The sequence below is a fragment of the Delphinapterus leucas genome, chromosome 4 (assembly GCF_059928025.1).
Source record: "Delphinapterus leucas isolate spDelLeu-1000000601 "Yukka" chromosome 4, BTC_Dleu_Yukka2, whole genome shotgun sequence".
Lineage (NCBI taxonomy): Eukaryota > Metazoa > Chordata > Mammalia > Artiodactyla > Monodontidae > Delphinapterus > Delphinapterus leucas.
Window position 1 is genome coordinate 98376409 of NC_143132.1, and position 11626 is coordinate 98388034.

At 35.2% G+C, this 11626-nt stretch overlaps 1 protein-coding gene across 3 annotated transcripts in view; it reads left to right on the forward strand.

The window, feature by feature from the left end:
• Positions 1 to 11626, forward strand: part of PDCD10 (programmed cell death 10) — a 70047-nt gene that overhangs the window by 27169 nt on the left and 31252 nt on the right. For all 3 annotated transcript variants that reach the window (XM_089910922.1, XM_022572970.3, XM_089910923.1), the window contains 4 exons: positions 1429 to 1546; positions 2687 to 2813; positions 8150 to 8228; positions 8530 to 8612. In XM_089910922.1, coding sequence (XP_089767048.1) covers positions 1429 to 1546; positions 2687 to 2813; positions 8150 to 8228; positions 8530 to 8612 — 407 coding nt within the window. The remainder of the gene's footprint in view (positions 1 to 1428; positions 1547 to 2686; positions 2814 to 8149; positions 8229 to 8529; positions 8613 to 11626) is intronic.

Consider the following 11626-nt stretch of genomic DNA (forward strand, 5'->3'; position numbering starts at 1 on the left):
GAATTCAGTAGGACATATTTTATTATTATTAATCAACTATCAAAATGATTTTCCTGTATAGCATTTGACAGCAGTTAAAATGGTCCCGGGATTGAGATAAATGTGTATATTTTTTCTCCTTTCATTCCATAACCTTTCTGTTTTTGGTACTTGAAATTAATGAGAAGCAAAAGGTGTTATAATGTGAAGAGCAATAGGAACCAAATAAAGCTGAATCTGCAGTGATACCAGATTGAGGAGGCAGAGGTTAACATAATTGGCACATCAAGAAGCAAATAGATTGCTATCTGATAGATCATAAGTTGTGTTTCTGTTTGCTATTTAATATCAGGGCAAAAAATATAGGAAATCATCAGCATAATGATTAAAATTGGCAGGCATCCTAAAAGAAACAATGTGATTATAAAATTTTTTAAAATAAAATGGGACAGAATTACAAGGGAAAACCAAAATCTCGAAAATTAACTTTGGTAAACTCAGAACTCTTTACACTCAATCTTGAAATGACTAGAAGATTTTAGTACCGTAGAGAGTGTAAGTAACATCGAATCAATGCAAACTCATTAGTGAAACAAGCTCAGGCGGTAGTAAAAGGATTAATGATGTTCTGAAAGCTAGTGAAGGAAATACTCTTGCTGCAAAAATAGGAAATGAACATCGTTGTGTGGGAATGTAGTTAAGGGATCACATAGCTTCAATAAAACCTCCAAAAGGGGCTTCCCTGGTGGTGCAGTGGATGAGGGTCCGCCTGCCGATGCAGGGGACATGGGTTCGTGGCCCGGTCCGGGAAGATCCCACGTGCCGCAGAGCGGCTGGGCCCGTGAGCCATGGCCGCTGAGCCTGCGCGTCCGGAGCCTGTGCTTCGCAACGGGAGAGGCCACAACAGTGAGAGACCCGCGTACTGCAAACAAAACAAAACAAAACCTCCAAAAGACGGGTTATTTTTTTGTTTTGGTTTGTTTTTCCTGACATTCTGTTAATTTAAATGTAAAGAATCTGCAAAAAAAAAATTGTGAGATGAGTTACTGCTTGATCCTCAAGTCGAAATAGCTAAAAAAGCTAAAAATCTTCAGTGTCTTTAATCTATTGAAAAAAGTAATTGAAGAACTACCAGTATATATATAATCTTTATTTCTACGTTTGTTATTAGTTTAATTGCAAGAGAGTGTAAATGAGAAGTAGGAAATGTTAAATACTTTATGTTGAAATGGAAAATGGGACCGTGTCTGTAATAAGAAGTTACGGATGCACAAGCTGTACCCAAACATAAGTGAGTGCTATCACAACACCTGCTTTGCAAAGATTTCTGCTCTTATTTATAAGTTGATCAGTTTAAGGAGGTCCCAACAGGTTCTAAACAATTAGGTTTTGGCTTTGAAATGCTGATTTAGTTTCTATATTTCAAAACTAGCTTTCTCTTTCTTATAGGCTGAAAAAGAAAATCCAGGACTCACACAAGACATCATTATGAAAATTTTAGAGAAAAAAAGTGTGGAAGTCAACTTCACAGAGTCTCTTCTTCGAATGGCCGCTGATGATGTAGAAGGTAATCAGAAAGAGTCTTGTTTAGTTCCTTACAGTTGTTGAAAAGCTTTTCCTCCAGATCTTTCTTATTTGATAAAAAGGACTTCCTCCCCTTCTCCTCCCTTCCCTCTTATTGTTATTGCTATTGTTTTGAAAGTGGGAAAAAAAAACCCATATAAAATAGAAATGTAGTTCTTATTTTTATTTTATATTTGTCAGATTTAATTACTTGAAGTAAAGCATTTGTTTATGCTGCATGCTTTAATTTTTTCCCCTACTGATTAATATGTTTGATGAGTTCTGGTTTCACCAAGAGACAAGCTGTTTGGAATGGTTATTTTATTTTGTGTTGACTTTATGCAAATACCAGTTTGAAAGTAATGAGTTTCTTCTTTTTAAACTTTAGTATTGCGTATTTTTTTTTCTAACACAGATTCGAGAGAACAATGTAATAATCATCCTTTTGGCCTCTTTTCACTTTTTTGCTTTCTTAAATAATTAGAAATGGGTTTCAGTTAAATTTAGTTTAACTGAATTAAATTCAGTTCCCACTAATTTAGAAAAACATAGAGGTATAATTTCCCATGTTTATTAAGGGAGAACAAAAGTAGATGTAGATGTTTTTAGCTGATTCCATAAATTATGAGAAAGTCCTCATCATTATTCTAGATTTGAGCATCTGTAGCCTGTTAGGCTGAGTTATACTGAAGAGTTGGTAGAGTTGTAATGTTTCCAAGTCTATAATGAATCTGGTAGTACGTTCAGTATAGAGGTTTTTATTAAACTCATATTCCCCATTGCCATTGCATTTGTTACAAATGTTACTTACTTTAAGGTTTCCTTGTGAAATTTAGCTTGAGAGGCCTGAAAAACTTGATTAGGCCTCCCTTTTTTAATTTTTAAGGTTTCATGGTTTTCCATTTACCCCAAATTGAAAATGTTCAGTCTTTCATTTTCTGATATTTTATTTGGAGGGAGCCCTAATACAATTACAGAACTAAGTTGAACGGTAATGACTTCTGGTTTGCAACCTTGTCTTCCCTAATTATCTGGCCTTTATCTCCCTCCTCCCCACCCACCTCCTTGACCAACACATTGGAAATTCTTAGACTTGAATTTGGCAGCAAGTTGCATGATTTTTTTTTATTATGTATTTTATCAGAGTATATGATTGAACGACCAGAGCCAGAATTCCAGGACCTAAACGAAAAGGCACGAGCACTTAAACAAATTCTCAGTAAGATCCCAGATGAGATCAATGACAGAGTGAGGTTTCTGCAGACAATCAAGTAAGCAACTTTTTGTTTGGTTCTTATTTTTTTTAAGTACTTCAAAGGAACCACTCATTCTTTATGTTTTACTGTGGTATGATATTAATATTAAATTGAAATTAAAAAGTTGAAAATTTTAATTGCTGCATTTTTATTATTAACTTCTAAACTGTGCCTTTGGCTTCTGAGTACAGTACCATTTTTTAGAATGTTTAAAAACAGTGAAATGTGCATAAAACTGGAATGCAGTTTGAACTTCGTGAGAAATGGAAAAATGTAAATGTCAGATTAAAGTGAAGAGAGGAGTTGGATAAATTATAGAGATTGATAACAAAGGATACCAATATTGTTTTTTATTTCAGAAATGGTGCAAGTCATTAGCATAATAATGTATGTACCCTTAGTGATAAATAGCACTTTCTAATGTTGACCAAATGGTGAACCTCCAAAAATTCTTGCCTTTGGGATGTAGGTTAAAAAAGACAGAACTGTGTGAGGCCCGGAGGCTGGTTGATGGGCAGCAGCAAAAAGGGTCATTCTCGAGCAGGGGCACGAGTGCCTCAACCCAGGGGCACTCTCCTCGGGGGTGAGAGGGCGGAGGAATGAGGGGGAAGCTCCAAGCATAATTTCTAGATAAGTATTTTCAAACTAAAGAGTCAGATAATTTTCTTCAGCCTCAATGGGTAGAATACAGAGAAAGCCAGGAATAACTGTAGTGGCACTATCAATGCAACCTTTGGGTGAAACCACAAGTAGAAATTGCTAGAAAGGAAGAACTTAGCACAGATCTTTTTCTGGCAGAAACTGCATCATACATTGTATCTTTAAAAAACTGAAAGAGGCTGCCTTGGAATAAATATTAGCATACTTCTCAGGGGAAGAGTATTCCTTGTAATTCACATTGCAAAATTCTATTTTAGCTATTTGGCCACCTATTTTGAGTGGGTTAGAGGGAGGAGTATGACCCATTTTAGAAAATAACGGTGATAGGTACCAACCCAGCTATCAAGGAGTGACCCTCTTCTTTTTGGTCCTCTAATTGAAGATCAGAAAGTACAAAAGACTTCATTGACTAGCCAAAATCCATGTCACAGGGGATAAACCCTAAGGTAAATATTTTACCTTTATTGGAAAGCCCCAACTTTCTTTAACAGTTTTTAATACAGCTTTTTATTTTCAGTTTGGTATAAAGTGAACACGTTTGGCCCATAAGAGGATAAATTATCAGTGATCTCAAACACAGCTGTTTAAACACTTAGTTCTAAAATTTTCAAATAATTTAAGGTTTAATTTATTTTGGTGATCATATGCTATATTTCTATAACTTGGTTTGAACCTAAGCAGACTGACTCCAGGGACTTCTCTGCTGCTTCCCAATCATAGATTCATAATGTTGATCTAATCTGGTGATTGAAGAAAAGAATGTTTCTGCTGTTTGGAAGAGGTGTGGTAAAGGACATCCTATCTAGGGTGTCAGTAGGAAAGAGGCAGAACGCTGTTGTTGTAGTTGAAGCTCGGATAGAGATGGTAGGTCCGGAGCCCTCATCTTGCTATTTTGATACTCTCTTTCCATCTTAGGAAGTCCTAGAGACGTCTCTGCTAAACCCAGTGTGGCTCTAAAGAGATACCGTTTGAAAACCAATTTATTAATAGCCACATTTTGATCAAAAGGGAGTTGAGGTCAAGAGCCTAAGAGTCTTGTCCTTAGTCATTGACAAGGGCTGAATTGGGGTCTTGTCTCTCATTTATGGGGCAATAGTAATATTTCATTTCTGTTTTCTGGAATGTACTCAGCCAACTGAATTAAGATTATTGGCAATTAAAATTTATTTCGTATCCATTTTAGGAGGGATAATTTGCCATGGAAAGTTTGTTGATAATATGTATTGTTTCTGAGACTGAAATTCAACCATGTGTGTATTAGCATGGATGGCTAAGGTATAATTATTTGTATCACTGATATATATTGATAACTTTTGATATATATTGTTACCAGTGTTAATTGTTTGACAAATTAGTGGATAAAATTGCACTAAAATATAAAATGGTTTATCCTTCAAGCACAACATATTGTACAGTTATTATTTTTCTTTAAAAAATATTTTACTTTCTCATATTTAAGGTAGATATCCCCTTCTTTCAAAATATTTTAACAATATTTTTCAATAAGCATGGATCAAATACCTACTATACCAAGTACTGTACAAAATGTTATAGGAGAAAAGATTCCTGTCAGCTAACAAATATCCATATATTTTTGTATATATCAGCAGACTTAGGTTTGACTCCCCATTCCAGCGTTTTGCTGTGTGACCTTGGATAATTTGCTTAGCTTCTGTGATTCTGGTTTCTGCCTGTGAAGATGAGGGTAATAGTTGTGAGAATTGAAATGATATACATGGTACCTAGCACAGAACCTAGCATACACTCACAGAACCTAAAGCATTGTGAAATAAGATTTTTTTTCCCCTCTGTCTATGAAGTTGATTAGGAAAAATGATCCAGCAAACAAATTATTTTAAAAGTACTTTTGATTAATGAATGTGTTTGACTACATTTGAGCTTATGCAAATATTTTATAAAATTCATTCTTAGGATACATTCCAATTATTGGATGACTAGTGGAAACTGGTGATTTAATAGTCCAGAAAGCTATGCATTTATCTGTTTACTCTTTTTTTTTGCGGTATGCGGGCCTCTCACTGTTGTGGCCTCTCCCGTTGTGGAGCACAGGCTCCGGACGCGCAGGCTCAGCGGCCGTGGCTCACGGGTCTAGCCGCTCCGTGGCATGTGGGATCTTCCTGGACCGGGTCACGAACCCGTGTCCCCTGCATCGGCAGGCGGACTCTCAACCGCTGTGCCACCAGGGAAGCCCCTGTTTACTCTTTATAATCTACATTTGCATATTCAGAGGTGAAAATTTACCAGCGTTTGGTTTTGATGCTGGCCTCAAAATAGCTTTTCCAGAGGTGTCCAGTCTAGACCAAACTAAACATAGAGTGTAGGAATTTCCTTCCTTTAGAGTGTTTGTATAAACATACAAATTTGGTGGATACAGTTAGAAGCTCTACTATTCCATGCAATTTTTTTAATAAGATGTATTATATTTCTTCTGATGCCTGTGGTCCTCTCTTTCAGCGTGTATGTTCCCCAGAGTTGCCCCCTTAACCCCTTTAGCAACCTGCAAGTTGCTAAAATTCCTTTCTACTTACACATACTATATGTCCTGTATCACAGAATCCGTTAACCCCAAACTGCATATAATTGCATTATAATTATTTTACCCTCAGGTTTTCCCCAGTTCTTTATTTTGTTTAATTGTCTGAAGTATTTTGTGTGTGTGTGCCGGTATTTTCTCTTATAGGAAACAAACCCTCGGGTAGTTACTAAAATAATTTAGCTTCCCTGGTGCAAACCTTAGTGCCATAAATGAAAATGCTGTTCCATGTACATACAGATGACATAATATTTGACATAAATTGCTGCAGATTGTTTTAGAAAAGGCCAGGCCTAGGGATAAACAGCCTTGGTCTTTATAAAGCTCCGTGGCAAATAGTGGATCAAGGATTAGCTCTAGGTTCTGGGTTTCCAAGCAGTGGTTTCCAAACCTGTTTCATCAGCAGAATCACCTGGGGAGATTTTTTTCCCTTTTCTTTTCAAGTACATACAGACTCCCAATATTCATTAAAGTACACAACAAGGTATGGTTGTGTATAAACAGCTGTCTGATCACTATAATTTTCTTTGTTGTATCCCTTTTGAATAAGCTTATTGTGGGTTTGAAGAATCTTCCATATTCAGAGATTTGACATTTTTTATTTGTTGAAACTAATTTTTCTCACATAATGGGATGGTCATATGACACCATTTTATTAAGCAGTAGGGGGCTTACGCCCATCACAGCAATACAGAAGGATTCAACTTTCTTAAAAACATAAATGAAAGGAATAGTTAATGTAACTTAAAATTGTTATTACTAGAGGCCAAAAAACAGTGGACAGATGTAATTATGTAAATTCATTATCCTGTTTGAATATCTAATGTTTTAATGTTTCAGCCTGATGCCAATATTTGAAATACAAGAGGTAATAAGGAAATAGTTATTGAAATATTTAATAAAAATATCATTACTACTTCAGAATAGGCTAAAATACTTTTTTGTACCAAAATTCTGTATATTTGTAATTTTTAGAATTTCCATATGCTTATTTACTAGAAATAAGCTGTGAAACACACACATACACACAAAAATCTGGACACGGAGCCTTTTGGTTTTCTTTAAATAGTATAGCCGAAATGTTTTAGGTGTGAAATAACTGAAATCTGAGATTTGTGACTAAAAAGTAGGTAATAAAAGGTTATGTTTGGGGTGGTCTAGGTTGATGTTTTACTAATTCATATCTTCACACTTGCATTGCATTTGAACGGTAAAAGTTTTTGTAGCAATTAACAGCTAACAATGGATGTGAAAAAGAGAAGGTTTGCCTTAGAGACTGAGAGGCTATTTGAGAATGCAGAATTATAGTAAGTTCAGTTTGCCAAAATCTTACTATAAAGTTAAAACATGGAAATTGAAAAGGGCATAGATAAAAAAGATAAGAAGACTTTTTAGAAAATGGTACATGGATAGGAAGAATAGTCAAGTCAGATGAGAATTATTGATTTCTTCTCTCTTTCTTTAGAAAGGGGAGAAAAGTGCTGATACATATATACTCAAAGGATGATTGCTGAAAAGGTTAAGGTAGAAGAATATTCTGATATTGTCTCCCAGAAATTTAAATATATTTTCTGAAGGAAATAGTGTCAGCAAAAGTTTGGAAGAGAATAGATGTGTCTTAAGAGAGAAGAGCTACATCTGAGGAGGAAGTTTTTTAAACATCAGAACTATGTTTGAAACTATGTTTCAAAACTACATCAGGTCTGTAATTTGGTGTTTTAAGTACAGAAATGAGTTACATGTAATAGCAAAAATTCATATAATTGTTCATGAAATAGCAAAAGTGGATGATACGGTTGCTTGAATTCACCTACATGAGCCAGAAAAAGGAAGAATTGTAACCGGAAAAGGTGAGAGGCAGAGATATTTTCTTATAAATTTGAGTGCGTAATGCTGAATGAAATGTTACTGATTTGGGAAAGCTGATGTTAGTTGTGCAGTGTTTTGTCAGCAGTGCAAGAGTAGCTGGGATCACAGGAGGGTACAGGCTAAAACCCCCATTCAATTAGCCAGTCAAGTATTTGTGCTTGATGCAGTGTTCATATAGTAGTTAACAGTGCAGTGATTCTTTAAAAAAATGTAGACTTCTTTCAAATGAAGCTGATTTTAAGAAGATTCTTTTTTCCTCACCCAACAGGGATATAGCTAGTGCAATAAAAGAACTTCTGGATACAGTGAACAGTGTCTTCAAGAAATATCAATACCAGAACCGCAGGGTAAGTTTAGTAGAAGCCTTGCAAGCTGCCACCCTAGATATTGGTTTACACTTAGTCATTTTACTGAATTAAATAATAAGACTGTTGAATTATTGGAAATGGTTTTGTATCATTAATGACTGGGTTTGTCCTTGCATTTAAATATGCTGTTACATATATTTAAGTAAATACTCCTAAAAATGCTTATCTGTAGTATAAGGTACATTCGTATTCTGTGTAATCTCCTGTCTTTGACTTTGGCTTTTGTGTTACTTCTCTTTTCTTATTTAGTATTTTTTAAAATTATTTTTGATGTCTGCAGGCACTTGAACACCAAAAGAAAGAATTTGTAAAGTACTCCAAAAGTTTCAGTGATACTCTGAAAACCTATTTTAAAGATGGCAAGTAAGTATTGTCATTTATCATCCTTTTCTTTTAAGAATTAGAAAATTATGTGGTTTTATATGATACTAAAATCATATAAATTAAACCCTTTTACTATATTATTAATACTTACACCAACTTACTAAGATGGACTGTTAAAAATAGAAAGGGAATGGTTGATAATCCAGCCATGACTCTAGTCTGGAGCAGGAGTTGCAGACTTTTTCTGAAAAGGACCAGATGGCAGATATTTTGACTTGGTGGGCTTGTTGCAGCTGCAGCACTTCACCTCTGCTTTTGTAGTGCAGAAGCAGCTGTAGACAGTGTGGAACAAGTGTATTTTTGTGGCTGTGTTCTAACAAAACCTTACTTATAGACACTGAATTATGTAATTCAGCTGTCACATCATAATATTTTGATTTTTAAAAAAATTTTTACTCTTTCAAATGTAAAGTATTCCTAGCTCGCAGACCATACAGTGAGTGAGATTTGACTTACTGGCCTACTTTACCAACCCCTGAAGCAGTGATTCTCAAACTTTAATAGCCTCAGAATCACCTGGAGGAGGGCTTGTTAAAGACAGATTGCTTTTGGGTTCCACCCAGAGTTTCTGATTCTGTAGGTCTAGGGTGGGCCCAAGAATTTACATTTCTGAGAAATTTCCAGATGTCATGGATCCTGCAGGTCTGTTAAGAACTGCTGCACTATTGTTAAAACAGTGGTTCTCAATCCTGTTTGCACATTACAGTCGCTTGGGTTCAGTGTTTTAAAATCCCAGTGCCTTGGCCCTACCTTCAGAGATTCTGACTCCATTCGCTTGGAATGGGGTCAGGGTTCAGGTGTGTTTTTGTAAAAGTGCTTCACGTAAACTGTAAACGGTTGTGATCCACTGTCCTGGAATAGGGAGGGCTTTCTATAAGACAGGAAGTATACTAAAAAGGTAAATATGACATTATTTTAAAATTTACATACACTTGGCTGTAGAACATTCTAGAAAGCCAAGTAATCTTATGTGATTTATGTATAATACACATGTACATATAATGTATAAACTGATGCAGAGGCTATGTCTTCTGCAGCCTCATACCTTACAGAGAATTCTTTGTACCTCAAGTAGAGTTTTGTGGACAAGACCAATTTCCTACAGTGCTTGAAGCAGAAGAATAAGTGGTGATTATTTCAGCTCTAATTGGCAGGGACCTCTAACATCCTATCCCACCATTGACATTTTAAGATCCCAATATCCATGTCAAACTAGTACAGTATTACTGTAGTAATATTAAAAAATAATAAAAATACATTAGAGTGGTATATTGATTTTCATAATTATTTTAAATAGTTCAAACAGGTTGAAATATTTACATTTTATTCTGACTTAAAGATATTGAGCTAAATATTATTAATGGTTTTGTGTTGTTTCATACTACTATTCAGGTTGTCTAGGGGAAATGTACCTTGTTGACTTAGTTTAATAAGCTAGCAGGTGTGTTCTGAAAATAAACTTACATCTATTTTTCCTTGGTCTCCCCTGCTAAGCCCAAATAACCAAAAAACACATTAAAAGAATAATTTGCATTAAGAAAATTATTTATGATACTGATTAATTGAGAACTGTCCTGGAATAAGCACACTGAAAGGTATAAGTTCATTTGGAACATAATTTTCATTAATCTGAAATTACTCACTCTCATTCCTGTTTGTATGTTAGAATCACTTGGGTTCAGTTTTTAAAACTCCTGGTGTCTTGGTGCCATAGTTATTTTTAACAGTTTAAACAGGCATATGGATTATTCAAGCTCTCTACTACTTTTTCTCCATTCAGCAGCTTGTTTAAATTACCATTATTTGCGTATGAATAATGTGCCACAAGTTTTATCCCTGTTTCCTCAAAATTGAAAATTATTAATAGAGCCTGATCTTTGAGCCATTTTTCAGTAGGAGGATGAATTTGCATTGATTCATCTAATTCTTCCTAGTCCCCCTTTTTTGAGGAATGTTTAGGATGAAGATACAGTCAGCCCTTAGTATCTGCAGGTTCCACATCCCTGGATTCAACCAATTATGGATTGAAAATATTTGGGGGAAAAAATTCCACAAAGTTCCATAGCATTTATATTGTATTTACAGCTATTTACATTACATTTACATTGTATTAGGTATTACAGGTTAGAGTCTAGAGATGATTTAAAGTGTACTGGAGGATGTGCATAGGTTATGTGCAAATACTACACCATTTTATGTAAGGGTATTGAGCATCCACAGATGTTGGTACCTGAGGGGGGTCCTGGAACCAGTCCCTCTTGGATACCAAGGGACAACTGTACAAGCTTAGCTTTGCTACTGAGAAACTGATAAGGCCACTCAAGGGGACTAGGGCGTCACCTCTGTGCTCCAGGTCATATGAAAATGGACTGATAGGAAATATGGTGGAGCATGAAGTAATTTTTTAAGAACATATTTTTATATATTGTGGACTCATAAATATTGAAACCATATGATTATTTTCTTTTAAAAGTATATTCTAAAAGTAAAATTCTCAGTTTTTTTTTTTGAAAGAAGGTAAGAGAGATTGGGATGAATCAGATTCAAAGTAATGAGCTTTTTCTTAAGTATTTATCATGCCCATTGATATACAGATTTTGAGACTGAGTATAATGTTAGCAGATGTTATTTTGGTAACTTCTGTGAAACTGCAGCTGGAGACTATGTTTGAATCCTCTTCTTTGGCCAGTTATTTTTTTGACCTATAAGTGAACTCTGGTTGTTGAGGTGCCACCCATTATTAGCAGCCCACCAACACCTTATTGCCAGCCAGAACCACTAGGGGGCAGTAATTCCTACATAGTTTCAAATGATGCAGGACCCTTCAGTTCCAAGCTGGGATAAAATTTGTGATACTCAGTACTATCTTGCCTTTTTATTCCTAAATTGATTTTATTACTACTGCTAGTAGAGCATTTTAAGTATAAAATATTTTTAAAGGATGATTTTTTGGGGGATAAAATTAATTGGTTTTTTTTTTTTTTTTGAAACAG